Source organism: Ostrinia furnacalis, unplaced genomic scaffold (assembly GCF_004193835.3).
Source record: "Ostrinia furnacalis isolate ACB-3 unplaced genomic scaffold, ASM419383v2 OfSCF0932, whole genome shotgun sequence".
Classification (NCBI taxonomy): domain Eukaryota; kingdom Metazoa; phylum Arthropoda; class Insecta; order Lepidoptera; family Crambidae; genus Ostrinia; species Ostrinia furnacalis.
The window spans coordinates 1376875-1392906 of record NW_021131171.1 but is presented as its reverse complement, the minus strand read 5'-3'; the positions used below and the strand labels follow the sequence as shown (position 1 = coordinate 1392906).

At 36.8% G+C, this 16032-nt stretch overlaps 1 protein-coding gene across 2 annotated transcripts in view; it reads right to left on the bottom strand.

Annotated features, from left to right (window-relative positions):
* Positions 1-16032, bottom strand: part of LOC114350625 (sodium-independent sulfate anion transporter) — a 54969-nt gene that overhangs the window by 13832 nt on the left and 25105 nt on the right. For both annotated transcript variants that reach the window (XM_028301490.1, XM_028301489.1), the window contains exons 3-7: positions 13777-13972; positions 12877-13097; positions 6943-7120; positions 5404-5568; positions 3340-3501 (exon numbers count right to left, since the gene is read on the bottom strand). In XM_028301490.1, the coding sequence (XP_028157291.1) occupies positions 3340-3501; positions 5404-5568; positions 6943-7120; positions 12877-13097; positions 13777-13972 (922 nt within the window). The remainder of the gene's footprint in view (positions 1-3339; positions 3502-5403; positions 5569-6942; positions 7121-12876; positions 13098-13776; positions 13973-16032) is intronic.

The window sequence follows — 16032 nt, the reverse complement described above, 5'->3', positions numbered from 1 at the left end:
ACTGCTGGCAGCTGTTAATTAGGGCAGCATTTAACGCAGTGTAAAACAAACCGAGTTAGGTACGTTTCGATGGCTGTCTCGTTATAAATTTAAATGTCACAAAACGTTCCGGAAAACCTTTTACTTTTACATACAACACAGGTAGGGCGCAAGCTTCGTTCTCGTTACCTATTTTAACAGTAAGTTTGGTTTAACTAGGTTCCCATATTAGGTATAGTGTGTGTTGCTCTTAAAAATATTAAAGAATTTGCCCATCAACACATCTTAGCTTGATAAGCACTGCCACCCGTAACTGAAGACCCGCAACAACTGCAATTTAAATTCACCCGAACTAAAAACTAATCCTAAAACTTGAATGCGGTCGAGAGCGAACTTGAGATTTATGGAGCGAGCGCGAGTCGACGAACATGATGTATGGCGCGACCTGCATTTGTCTTCGGGACTGCATCCCGATTTGTTCTAGATTTATCCTGATTTCGTACGATATTAGCGGTTCCTGTAGCCTCCGACTTCAGAAGCAGAGCAAAACACTCCCAAATGATCGCATTTCTTTATAGATTTTGCTTAAATTCTCCCTGTTAAGTAAAGAGTTAATTGACAGCGATAACACTAAAGAATAAGACCTGATAAGGGCAGTTAGTCACTAACAGCTAGTGCATTTTAAATTTCCAAGCGCACTAAAAACTTGAGGTTTACTTAGCGAGCGCGGCCTGATTTCATCTAGATTGATCCTGATTTTGTACGTTATTACCAGTTCCTGTAGCCACCGGCTGCAGAGCGTAGCAGAATACTCCTGAATGATGGCATTTCTTTATAGGTTGTGCTTAATTTCTCCCTGATAAAGAGCAAATTGGCTGCGCGAGTGACACTCAAGAAGAAGACCTGATAAGGACGATTAGTCTCAACAGCAATCTAAATTTCCAAGCGCACTAAAAACTAATCCTCAAACTTGAATGCGGTGGAGAGCGAACTTTAGATTTATGAAGCGAGCTCAAGCCCGCGAACATGATGTATGGTGCAACCCGCATTTGTCATGGAGAACAAATCCGGATTTTGTTCCGGTATACGGGTTTATGATGTCACTTTTTTGTAAAGTTATGGTAGTCCGTGTGATCCAAACTATCTGGGTACTGTCTTCTCTATCTGGCTAATTATATAATAGACTAATGTATACAGATTTTCATGCACACAGAAGTTGTGCGGCGATCGAACCCTCGACCTCTGGCATACTAGTCCAGTACAAAACGAATCACTACACTAAGCGACCGTCAATATTATGTAGATAAAAATGTCAGAATTAATAGGTAGAGCGTGCATGTGACTGAAAATGGAAAAACTTTAATAAACTTCAAGTTGCTATCTGGTTAAAATATTACTGATCGTTTGCCAGGCGACAGGTGATTAGTCCAGTCTGGCTAACGGCGTGAACGTAGACACAAAATGTTACCATCGCATAAATCACCATTAGGTACTCTTTATACTTTTACAGAGCTCTTAGGTTTTATTTACAGGCTCAGGCTTTTAGGTCACGAGGATAGGTTAGTTAGTCAAGATTAAAATTATTAGAACAAGGAATATGAATATTCCTGATAGTCCATGATAATTTTTATTTCCACATAAACATCTGTTTTTCTTTTTTAAGTTTTATACTTTATAAAGTTAAAACAAAGCTAAAGTATCCGTCCATCCCCATACCTACCTATCCATTCTAAACTGTCATACACGAGAAAAACATCTCACATTACATAGATAATAACAATACTGCATGGCGCCGTGCCACAATGCATTGTGTGAAGATACGGCATAATTTATTTTTCATTAAAAGTTACTGTTATGTTCTTTGAAAGTTTCAAAACAAGAATGCTTCTAACATTAGAGCTTATAAAAATGTAACGTGATCCTAGTAACCAACTCTAATGCCGAGCCAACGAAAACCTTTTAAAAGTCCTGGGTTACAGTCGCAGACTCCATTCGACTCAAAGATTTTTCTTCTCGAACTTTTACCAAGTCATTCTCGAAGCGATAAAACTCACCTCCTTCATTTGTTACCCACTAAACATCAACTTAAATTCAATTAAATTATATTACATCTTAAAACAAAGGATAAGACGTTCAAGACGCAGATTAAAAGCTAAACCGTTTACAGCGTAATAGGATTATCCTTCAGACCTTTAACTACGTTTCGCCACTTCAAATACTTATTTATACAATAAATTATACTTTCAATATTAAGCTTGAGCAACCCTTAACAATGTACCGAGCGTAAAGCCCACAATCTTTGGAAACGTAAGTAACTTAATCAGAAGATAAATTGACGAACTCAGAGTGTCAAAGTTTGTTGGATTTAACCATCGCCTTTGATTCGGCTGTTAAAATTGCTTTGGTAATTGCTCGAGACATCATCAAACGAGAAACAGGCCCTTAACGTTGACAAAGTTGGCCAAGCCTTCATCCCGACAATTGTCGGAACATAATGGCGAATGGTAACAAATTGTTACAGAGTTATTCAGAACAAAAGCGTCGTAAAAATATTTTAAGGAGGTGGTAGCGATCTTGACGTAAAGATAATAACGTCTCCCTTTTAACGTCTACGATGTTAATTAATTATTATCAAAGTGTAAGTTTGTTACTACTAAAATTTTCACGATCTTCTTGTTATTCTATTTTCATGACTATTTTTGCGACTAGGCGAGCATATGAAAAGGATGGAAGAGAGCTTTAAAGACTTCAACCACAAAATTATTGTACTGCATTTTGTATCCTTCCCGCGCGCCGGATGGGCGTAAAGTACATAAGATGTTTGTGGGGAAAGCCCAGAAAATTTCAGGCTATACTCGGATACTAAGGAACGAATTGTAATTCTAATCGTAATGTAACTTCTGCTACGAAAACGTACAATAAAAAGTGTATGAGGCGTTGATCGGGAACGAGCGGAAGAAAGACCATCGTGTTCATTGCAGACGCCAAGTGCTACGATTTTGGGGGACAAATCTTAGTGTAAAAGCGCTGCAGGCGTCAGCAGTTGAGTCAGCAAGCCTTTTTGCCTTGTCTTATGTTGTGCGCTACTGCTAATCTTTACTTACCGGTGTGGAATCCCGCATCAGGCGTTCTTACGCCGGACGCATTGCTCACTGCGCTGCGTGTAAAGGAGCCGTTGCTCGGTAACGAACGGAAGATCGTTGCAAATGCCAAGCGCTATCTCTTGAGGGTGCAATCTTAGCGTCAAACTGCAGGCTACTGGATACTTACTGTCCCTTCGTGCAATAACGAGTCTTTTAGGGTAAAAATCTATCTACACCTTGGATATGGATGCATTCATGTAGCTGTATTATTACGTACCGGTGTAGAATCCCGCAGCAGGCGTTCTTACGCCGGACGCGTCGCTCACGGCGCTTCGTGTAAAAGAGCCGTTGGTCGGGAACGAGCGGAAGAAAGACCCGAACACGTTGCACACGCCAAGTGCTATGATCTCTTGAGTCGCATCCAAAGTTTTTCCGCGAGCTGAAAAATAGGTTTGTTTAATGATTCTGTAAAAATGAATATTTATTGTGGACGGGCATTCGGAAAACACAGCGTGGGACGTCCACCCACGAGGTGGACCGATGACATTATAAAGGCGCTGGACGCAAGTCGCTACCAACCGGTCAACATGGAAATCATTGGGGAAGGCCTTGTTCAGCAGTGGACGTCCTATGGCCTATGACGATGATGATGATTACGGGCATACAAAAATTCGGCTCAAATTTCTGAATAATTTATTATTTATTAAATTAATCACAATATTATTTGAATGTGCTAAAATACTTCAGCAGAAAGAATTGTTAATAGGAACTCATATTTTGATCGTACAGTGACTTTTTAACACAAACAAAACCTTAAAACAAAAGGTGTTAGTGACTTGTGCCAATAGCGCCTTAAAACTTTTGAACATAGCCGTCTCTGCGTTGCGTATTTTGTAAATAATCACCTAATCGATAATTACGTTTCGCAAATAAGTACCTAGTAAAACCCAGACACGCGCTGGCCGGTTTTTAACGCATGTCACATATTTTTCTTTTTTATTAGCGTTGCTTAGCCTTATGTATTTCCTTGTTTTCATAGGTCTGGCGACCTTATATTACTACAAAGCGAGCCACGGTCGTGAATTCGAGTCCTATTGGGGACCAATTATTAGTGGGAAGAGGAATTTTTGAAGCTCATGGACGTTTGTGTATGCTTATAATATTCACAATATTCGTACATAAATACAAGCATTGCTTAGTTTGAGGACACTTTATATTGAGCATCAAATAAATTTTCCATTAGACTTAAAACAATACACCTAAATGTATGTACGTACATACAATATACTTTTAGCAGAGGGCATATTCAGTTGAGGGTTATGTACTCCTTGATTATAATATACGTGACTTGTGAGAATCGTAAGAACGAGGTAATAAATAAGCACTGAATGTACTTACTTTAATACATTAAGTAATAAGTATTTCAAAGAAACTTGTCTGATGTAGGTACATAATTCGATAAGACTAGAATACGTTACAGACTAAAATGAAAAAAAGCCTAATGGAATATTTTTACTGAAAATTTTTGGCCCAAGTTATTTACATAGATATTTTCATAGCCATCATCATCATCATTTGAGCCACAGGACGTTCACTGCTGACAATAGACCTCCCCCAATGTTGTTGTTGTTGTTGTTTCAGCCAAATGACGTCCACTGCTGGACAAAGGCCTCCCCCAAGGTTTTCCACAATGATTACCATATAATTGACCAGTTGATAGCCGGCCTACATCAGGCGCCTTTTCATAGTACAACGTAAAACCAAAATAAGCTAAATACCTACCTATATTCTACCCCGTGACTGAATTTATCAAATAAGAATTTTTTAACAATGGACCATATTTAGACCACAATATTTTTTCATAAATCAGCCAAGCCCCATTTAAGGATCTTTCAGCAGTATCCATTCATTTGATATACCTCATTTAACTCGCGTCTAGGTCTTAAAAGCATTCGGACACTAATGACGATGTCTGCAAACCTTTCGGCTTGCGGACGTTTATAACAATAATCTTCCCATTATATTTTGTAGGTACACTACGCCTGTTTTTTTTATATCTTAATGTGGTCATTATTTGTGATTGGATCGTGACTGTGTTTCAGAAAATCAAGACTTAAATAGACGACAACAAATCAGTGTTAGAATATTTTTCTTTTTTATATTGATTCCTTTAAAGCCTGAGCTACTTCAGGGATGATGGCGACGAGCGGAAAGTGCGGGGCCGAGGTGGGAAATTATTTACCCCGCCGCCATATAGATAGGTTTGACAATATGTTTTCATTGACTAAAAAATGGTAGGTATTGCAGCGTCATTACAAGAATATTAACAAAACAAACTCACCAAAAGCTTTAGCAATGGCCACGTTAGATATGATGCCGACGATGGGGACGACCAACAGCCCGGAGCCGAGGTGGGAAATCATTTCCCCCGCCGTATACGTCATGTTTCCCACGCTCGTGTAAAACGGCGGCGGCTGCGGCTTGGGTAATCCCGGCGTTATATTGCCTGGCAACAAATGTTAATTAACAGTCGAGTGAAGTCATTTTTATGCTGAGAATGAAGATAAAGATTTCTTTCGGAATACAAAATTGAGCTGCCTCAATTTGTATTAGTTTGCTTCTACACATAATTATGTAAATAGGTCAAAGAATCAATGAAACAGTGAGTCTAAAAATACTCGTATTTGACTAATATTTATGATCAAAATGCGAATACAATGCATTGAGCATGTTTTCTGCGGGTATGAATGTGAATACGGGCAACAATGTTTAACTTCGAAGTGCCACAATCAGTACGACTAGCACGAAAAACTTTCGACTTCGAATCGTTTGCGTTTTCGAATCGCCATCAAAAGATTTAGTACGTAAACTACAACAGCGCCCTTGTGAACTCATCGTAAAGTGAACTTAGTATGAGAAATGGTTGTACGAAACTTATTTTGAGAATCAAAATTGTCACGTTTATCGTTTAATTCGAAGGTTGATTATCGAATTTTGTCGAATACGCAAACGATTCGAAGACGAAAGTTGTTCATGCTAGAGGTACAGTTCACATTTCGTAACACTAAATATAGGAGGACCTAAATATGTATTATAAAAATTCCTGTTCATTATGCGAACGTTTTCTTCCAACTTTTTTGCTTATATTTAGCTTAACCAAAGTACAGAAAATACAGTCTAGTATAATATTTTGTCTAAATTTAATAGAACAGTAGAAGCAAGCTACGAGCACGCGTCGGGCGACGCGTGAAGCGTGCGGCTGCGGTCGCGGTAACCCGAGAGTTATGTTACCTGAATCAGGATTTCTTGAAAACAAATGTAATTTAACTTGTGAATCGCGCCTGTGGAGGCTTTGTTCTCGGCTTACTTAATTGTTTATAAATTAGAAACTGCCTTTAGAAAGCTCGAAAAATTTCACGAATTTTCGTGTCAAATACGTTGTCTTATCAAGTGGTATGATGCGGGTGCGTTTAGTATAGCCGCATTCCTCTGTTGCCCATTACAATCTATTACTACGGGCAGCCGTTATTTCTATTTTTACCATATACCTATCCAAACTACTAGAAAGTGTGGATTAAATTAATGGGCTGAAAAAATAATCTAACAAAGCTCATGAAAAATACTGGCGTAAGAGAAAATATTTTTGGTCTAATATCTATCTAGAGCGAAAACCGAATGCCTATGTTAATTGACTTCAACACCCGCATAGCAAAAATGAGTTTTTGAAATTAATTTCAGTTTGTAGAATATTATCAAAGATTGGCATGCATACAAAAATGATTTAGAAAATTTACAATATTGTCCACTATACGAGTATTACGTAATAAAGCAACCAAATAACAACAGTATAGAGGCTTTTTTCCTTAGCATAAACACTTACCAGTGAGAATCAAAGGTTCTTGCGAATCCTGGTACACGCAGTACGCAACCACCGCCGCGAAGACGACCACCACCGCATTCCTCGCCACCCCAGCGAACCAGAAGCACTTCTGAAGGATCGCAGAACTGCGCCGACCTTTCTCCTCTTCAACGCCCTTCAGCCGAATATCTTTCATCGCCTGTTCCAAGAACAATTACCATCGAGTAAATAATTTCATTTTAAGAAATTCAAAGATGTTAGCATACGCTAATTGCAGCGTATTTATTTACGTAATTATCGGAGCTAAGAAATGTATAGACTCGGCAGAAGCGTGCTTTGAATCTATAATTGCTCGTGTTTATTTTAGGCAAGCATTTGCATTGGCTTCGATCCCTTTAGAGTTCAACAAGTCATGGTATTTCCAAGTTATATTAATTATATTTTTAAGTGCCTTTCTGTTATTATTTTCCCTTCTTTATGGTTTCATACAAACAGAATTGTACAAATTAAACATATCATTATACTGATAATGCTAACATAACTATATAACATTATGGCTACAAATTATTAATCTGCTAATAAAGTTAGGCTGGGTTACACAATCTTACTTTACAAAAACAAACGTCAAAAAAATGTCAAACTCCATACAAAAAGCACCGGTTATCGTTATAGTTACAGTCAAAGTTAGGTGGTGCAACTCAGCCTAGTTTTTTATATTCAATATCCATACAAATTGACAAAAAACTAACTACGAACTCTAAAAATTTATATCAATGTTCACGCGAGGTGAAGTTGAAGCCACGAATGTTTGGTTATATTTTTGTGAACCTGTTTTACGTCACTCTCCTTTCAATTAAAATGCCGATTGGTATTTTTGTTGCGTGCCCAACGAAACAAAAAGGAAACAAGACGCGCTGAGATAATAGCAATGTAATTGAATAAGCATTTTGTTTTCGGGGTTGTTTTCCTTATGAACCATCCTAATTATGTTACATTGTAACGCGAAGTAAACAGAAGAATGAATCTATGTTCGAAGAAAAATACAGTGGCATGTCGGCAGGCAAACGAACCTATCAACACTTTCACGACTTTAATGCAAAGGGAAAAGGAAGCACTTCATTATGTAGAGCAATTAGCAAAATGCTCTCCGATTACTACTCTTTAATTTAAAGTAAACTTGGCACTAACTTGCCAAAAATGCTTGGACAAAAAGCACTTTTCTTAACCAAGATATCGAAAAGATTCTAAAATCTCCTATGGAGGCTGGAACATAACTAAATCCTTTTAAGCGGCAAATTCTAAGACTTGCCTCTGATGTGACAAGTAAGAAACATGCAGCGTGCAATTGTTAATGATTGTCGAAGATAAAACACTCTTTTTAAAGTATTTATTTATGGTTTTTCGAAGTTGTCAATTAGAGAAAGATTCGTTAATATCAGAATTTTATTTATTTCCGTTAAATAAAACAATTTTCAGTATTTTCCTTTCCTCCCCACCTCAAATTATTGTTTACAACCAAAAATCCAATGAGGAAAATCATTAATTCCCCTCTCACTAGACTCTTAAACACCTGAATATCGGGCGGAAGTGTGCAGTAACATAATTAGGGCGCCGCCCGCCCTCACAACATTGCATGAGATACGCTCGCTCACTGCACATCAACAGGTAACGTTGAGTGTGGGCGCGCACTTAGCACTTCACTGTTCACGGCTCATTACGATTAGGAGAATGTTCATCTCTTTTAGCAGATTGTGGTACTAATTTATTTGTAATCAGCTTAAAATGAACATGGGTAGCTGCATTATTTTTGTAATTTTGAGAATGACTTACGAGTAGCTGTAGCCAAGAGGAAGCTAACAAACTTATCCTTCACTGGTTGGTTTTTATTGGCGGTCACACAGGAGTTGCAGCTGTGAGAACGAGAGAAAATAAAAGAAATAACTTTGTCAATGTGAAAACTATATAAAATGAACTGAATACTAAGTATTATTATTTATTACCTACTTACTTTTCTTTCATAACACTCAGCTCCATCATAAGCATCAAAATGTACCTAAAGTTTATGGTTTATTTAAAGAGGTTAATAGAATTTCATCAGGAGAACGGTCATATTGTTATCGTACGTATACAATTTCCGTATACTAGAGAAATGTAAACAGGAACACGTAAACAAACGTTCTACAGATTACAGGCGTTATCTTGAGTCCATTCCCAATAGTAAAACAATGGTGGGCAATACAAATATAGGTAAAAGCGTCGTGAACGGTAGGCCTGAGTGAGACAATTAGTCTCTATTTACTCCGGAATAGGGTTACCAATAGTTTTAATTTCTCTGGATATATCTAGATATCAACCTCACATAAAGAGGCCCCATACAACTTACCCTACGTGTTAGTTAGCGTTCGCTTTACAGAAGTATTGAATAGATAGAAAGATCAGGGTGTTTAATATTGTACGATGCTCGGAGCTTTTCGTGTATAAGCCCAAGTCACACTTGGCTATTTTTTTACTCATAAGGAAAAAATGTGTATGCTTATTTCTGCTGCTGCACGATATCAATAGACTCTTACTCTATTTCTATAGTAACTAACTAAAATTGTATTGTATGTTCCTTAAATAAAGATCTAGACCCAAATTCCCGACGCATTTTCCAAGTACCCCATTTTTATCAGCTCAGACCCAAATTCCCGACGCATTTTCCAAGTACCCCATTTTTATCAGCTCTAAACATGAGGCTTTTGTCAGGACTTTCTTGATTTCCAAATGGACTCCCTACTCCGAAACAAAGTTTGCAAACTCGGAGCCGTACGGTTCGGTACGCACACTCCGCCTTTGATACCGGCCAATGCTATGTTTGGTCCTATTATAATTACGACTGCTACGTAAATAGAACAAAAGCACGAATCAATATCTATTTAAGAACAAGTTTATACGGAACACAAGATGTTTATTTGGGTTTATTGTCCTATAATAGTTCTGTCACTGAAATATCCGGCAGTTTGAGGTAAGACAGCCAGTTTCTCGGTCGTTGAGGATTCTCAGTGAAGCTCGCTACACCATCAATCTGATCATCACTTTCCATCAGGTGAGATGCAGGCCAAGAGCTTCCCCGTTATGGATAAAAAAAACTGAAATCTGAAATTGTATCAGAAAAAAAGTATCTTTGCGTTTTGTTGGAAAATCTTATTTGTTATTTTTGAGCGATGTTATAATGACGTCTTATTTTTCAACATCTTTCGTTTTAGTATTACGAAAACAATACAGCCACTTCCGATCAATTAATCCCAAACGACTTACCAAATTAAAAATACCCCAAATTTGAAATAATTCGCCGCATAGAGTTTCATTCGGGGAAGTGCCTTCATTACCATAAAACAACGTACAATTCGGCTCGAATTCACAAAAGCTTACCCTACCTCCGCACGATAGACAGCATCTAATCGCGTCCTCTATTCTTGTATAATACGTGGTACAGCATTAAATTACGCAATTCCTTTATGTCAAAGCCGAAATGTAATCAGATAGCACAAAATTGTATTTATACTTAAGTCATAAAAAGCTTTTTTACGGCCACAGGTATGATCAATTATGAAAACCGTATTTTCGTGAATTATGTACTTCATAAATGATATGTTTAATATGTTAGTGGAAATGAATCGCTGTGTGTGTTGCTAAGATCACGAACGAAGGGACTAATTCGTTTTTTTTTAATAGTTGGTCTCCGAGGATGGGAAATATTTCTTGACATTGCAATGTCCGGAATACGAAATTGACCCGTCATATTCGAATTTTCGACAAAACGACGTCGTACTAGCTAGACAGTAATGAAAAGGTCACGACGCCATTGACGCTATGCCACGCTACTCTAGCTGTGTGCTATCAACAAAACAGAAGTCAAATCACTCATCACAAGTAGGGCATTATCATTTGTCAAGAAAGCCGGAAAACTCTTGACCTTTCATTCCATTCACTCTGACAGATTATAAAAACAATAATACGCTATTTTTAAACTTTGCGATTTATCTCGCGCATATGGGAATGACCGGCTTATCAGATAGGAGAACCTTGTGTTTATCTAAACATAATCCTCTTTAAAAATGACATGTCATCTCAGCACCATCACTGAATCCAAATCTAAGCAGATCAATCTGATAAAAATATTTATATCAAAATGATGAACATCTTTATCTGACAAATTCTTTTGAAATATTCAAAATTCTTTCGGTGTTTGTTCTATTCAGGCTGTGCCTAGGTAAGGCCCACCGACAAGTAGGTTACCTAGATCCCTGTTTAGCCCCGAAATCCTCGTACCTAGCCGTCAATTACTCGCGTCACGTATAGGCGTGTAAGAGAATCCCTTACGATGTACTACGTTCCACCGTTTCTCTTGCATAACCATTACGTGTGATGAGGAATTGTACGGAGCTGAAATGTAAAATATTCAAATTGTATTTGGAAATGTAGAGCGCACAGATAATTGTCGAATTACCAGACCATTCCGTATTTTTCATTTGAATACGTTACACTCGTATATGTAAATTAGTGCAAAAGTTTGAGAATTTCAAATGATGCGTATAAATAAAAAGATTTCCCACGATATGTCCTTGCCATGAACAATATTATCTTCACTTTTATAACAACAAAGCAATTATGTAGGTAAAAAATAATATTAATAAGTGTGTTTCAACCAATTAACTCGCGCAAAGCATAAACATGAATGATATTATTATGAGGAGCACTATGGAGTCTAATTCATTCACTCCAATTTCAGTAACCTACACAAAATGTCGTATTTTGATTGTAAAGCTAAACTCAAAGCAACCTGACATCAATATAATTTATTGATCGAATTACAACCACCACACATCCAAGAGATTATTAGTCAACCCCCAAATTATGTATTCGTACAAACAGGTACCTAGGAGCTATTAGAATTGACGGAGACTTTTGACTTACTTAATGGCACATTGAGGTATTATTGTAACGTAGGTATTTGAAATCCCATACTGTTTAACAAGCTCATTTGTGTAATGACTATTATAATATCTCCGGTGAACCTCTAAGCATCGCGTAATTCAACGTGCTACAAAGTTACGAATGCTACCTCAGTCACAGAATAGAGCAAGTTTCTTGCTGTTTACGGGTTAACTGGCCGAAAGACATGATCAATAATGATATCATAATGTTAGTTCAAGACTCTACTAAACTTAACTAGGCATTTACAGAAATAAACAAATGTTTTTTTTATTAAGCCATAAAACGTGTTATAGCAAAAAAGAAAATAGAGTCTAGAAAATAATATTTGAATATTTAGAGTTGGTTGTACTTAAATGGACGCTTTGTTTCATGCAGATATTTAAAAAATAATCATATCATAAATGCCTTAGTCTGAAGAAACGATATTTTGAAATCCAATCAACAAAGTTACCGGTTTATCCAGTCCCCTCTACCTCTTTGAGTTACAAAACGCCAAAAAAGTAAAAATGCGAAATTACATATGAATTCCAGGACAAGAAAAAGGTGAATGACACCACTGTACACTGACATACTAATAATGAACTGCTAAAACTCCATTGTTCAAGTAAATGTGGTTTATGAACAACAAGCAATCATGACGTCCGTCTCCTTACAAATATTTGTTAAAAGTATTTCACAATCAAAAATAATACATCAATTCAGATGTTACTTAAAAACTCATTCATTGTCCAGACATTTTTTCTCTTGAAGTCATAAACCATAAAGGGCTATTAATGGCTTATTCAGCTACACCAATACGATTTTTAAAAGATTCGCTAATAGTCCCCGTTAACCCCTGTTGGTAACCTAAATATGCTTGTGTTACGAGTGGGTTCGAACCCGCATTCCTCGGATCTGACCCGACATCGACACCATTGTTGCTTTCACTTAATCAAGCCTTCTCAACTTGAAATAAAAAAGTACAAATAACATCCTTACCTTCATCCCAAACAGCACGATACAACAGGCCAAGCTGAGCAGCGTATCTGGCAGTCTACACTGGCCGATGTTTTTGAACACGGCAGCCCAGGTATCGATGAAAGACTCCGATGGGAACTTCAGGCCTAGTAGACCCTTCAGCTGGGATGACGCGATGGTGACAGCGGCGGCTGAGGTGAACCCAGACACTACTGGTAGTGACACGAATTCTACTAGGAAACCTGGAGGGAGAAAAAATATCGTTATTAAATTAGTTTTTAGTAGCTTTCAAATCAATAGAAGTTGGTTGGAGTTGAAACGGTAGTTGAAGAACTATCAGTGTCAACTAAACTGCCCTGTAATACGTGAAAACTAATGAGAAATGATCTCGCTCAGAGTCCAGAGGGTTATTTTATTTTTTCTAGTTTTACGGAGTAGGCGACAAAAACAAATGGTCCATAAAAACATTGTCGACGGCTTACTTACTCGTATCTATCAATCATGTACGTGAGATTATAATTTTTGTTGTCTAGCTCAGCAATCGAGTTTGGTATGCTATTTTCTTTAGCGGAAAATAGGAAAAAAATCAGGTAACAAGTAAACTATGAGCCAATAAGACTTTAGCAATTTTGAAAACATAATAATAACATTGTCTGTGTGAGTGTGTTTGCTTAATGTGCATATAGACCTGCCTGTTTTTGATTGCAAGGTGAAATATTTTGGGATATCTACTGAAACCGAATGAATGAAATTGAATGTCTGTAAAAAATTTTCGATATGTATTTTACTGCTGCTTCGGGCGTATTATTGACTTATATACTTAGTCATGTCATATTTATAAACGAATTTGAATTTAAGGTACACTACAATTTAAAAATTAACATATTAAATGGCTAAATTAACATATTAAATCAGTCTTACCGCATTGTGCGATGCCAGCAGCCAGCTGAACAATGCCGCTGATAAAGCACAGCAAGATGGCGAAGTCCGGATTCGTCCCGCTGGTATACGTGAAGGTCAGCAGGGACAGCAGCGCAGTTGGCCCAATATTGATTTGAGGGCATGTGCCCATTACAGCGTATATGAAGCCTCCGAGGAGCGACGCGTATAAGCCATACTGGAAGAGATTTTTTTTTAATTCTTAGTTGTTCTGAAAATTAATTAATGTTGCTGTATGATACGAGACTTTTTATTCGCACTTGGCCTCTATTAGTAAAAAGTCTATCAAAATTGTATAAATATAAATGCAAATAAATAATTTTAATGTAAGAGTAATTTTGATAATTTAAGAACATTGTTGGAATACACCTAAAAATATCTAATTGCAAATCGCTAATCGGTTATTAAATAAATTAACGAAGATAAAAGTCTTGCTAATGATAAAGTACCTATATTTACTTTATTTTACTGCAAAACAAAAGAGGTTTTCGAAGTTATTTACACGTCAAGGTAGAGTCTTCGTAAGGATTGATTAAAGATCACTGATTTCAAATTCTAAATAAATGTAATAGCATTAAGTATAGTCCACCAAATAGTGAGCTATATAAACGCTAATTGATTGTATTTATATTTGTTTAATTACTTATCTCATAACATGAATGTATTGAAAACAATGGCATTCATCTGTCAATTGTCAAGCGTAAAATTACATTGTGAAAGACTGTAACGATATAAGCGTTGTCAATAAATAACAGGGTACTATTCCAATGACATAATACATTATTGTGTACTGTTTTCTCCAAACAGAGGGTAATTTATATTCCGCAAAACATCTGTCATACCGTGATCACGATTTCTGAAATGTAATCAAAATGTCGAGGCAAATTGCGTTTCAATACCGCCTCTCAGGCTTAAATAACTACACATGCTCCGCAAACATGCCAAATACTAACTCCGAGATAATTGAATCATTCTACTTACTTGAAATGAAACGGCGGCGAATGTCTGACCTCATTTTAGAAGAGCTTTCTGCGATATTGGAGTAAATATTTCAACTGAACATAAATCAGTAACTTAAGATTCCAACGTTTTCTTGTCATATGAAGACAAAATATTACGTTTCCGATTGTTAATGACGCATTCGATATGCGGGATTTTGTTTCTCGTTTCATTCGTTAAATGCATTTATGTTTCGTTTGTTCGCTTAATTTAGATATTCATCGGATATTTCGTAATATTTACGCATATTATTCTTAATATGTAATTATTTGTGTAGGTTGGGTTAATCATCGAGAAAATTATTTCATCCTGGTTAAATGGTCCCTACATAAGAGCCAAGTAATTAGTTTGGTGAAGCTTTGATTGAAATAGTTTTCATCAAATCCCATCTAATTTGAACATCATAATTACCACGCATCTACTAAACTGAGCTCAACGTTAATCACCCACGATGCACGCATAAAACCATTTTACAATTAAATGCACATGATTTGAAATTGTTTGCAACGTTAAATTTAACGGTGAAATATCTAATTTTGCCTCCAATAGTGAGATAAACGCTGAATTTCGTGCTTTGGTGAATTAAATCTGCTCTATTTTAGGATAACGAAGTGAAATTAATATTTAATATTAACTAATAGACTTTAAAATAAACTTTGCAATTATTAATTTATAATAATTATTACTACAGAAGGACTATTTTACGTGATTTTGTACTAACATTTTCGCTTCTAGGTCTCAACCGATATCTATTCTTTAATTTCTTCTTTTAAACTGTCTATTCCAATTCCGAATACTATTACTATGGAACAGCGGGCTCGTAGGTACATAAATACTGCTTTTTGTCCCATGAAATGCGTTTCAAAATATTTTTAACAATGCCAGTAGCAATTCAATAGAAATATTAAAAGCAAAGCTGCCCGAACAGTGCCACTGGCCAATCGCTCGCAATCGACGCGACGTCTGAAATTGTTATGCAGCCGTTGTTCATGTTTTGATAGCACCGGGAATACAAGTTTTCCAACTCAATTGCAATCGACGTCGTTTTGGAGTTTTTATCTTATTTTTTGCATAACTGCACCAGCACGAGCAAACTTTGGTAGTCTACTCAGAAACAAAAATGACTTTCCGATCATTTAATTTGTATGTCCAAAGTTAGTATAGCTTGACTCTATTCTAACGATCCTATTGATTTGCTGATGGTTTGCCTACTTCAAACAGAATACAACGACAGCTGTG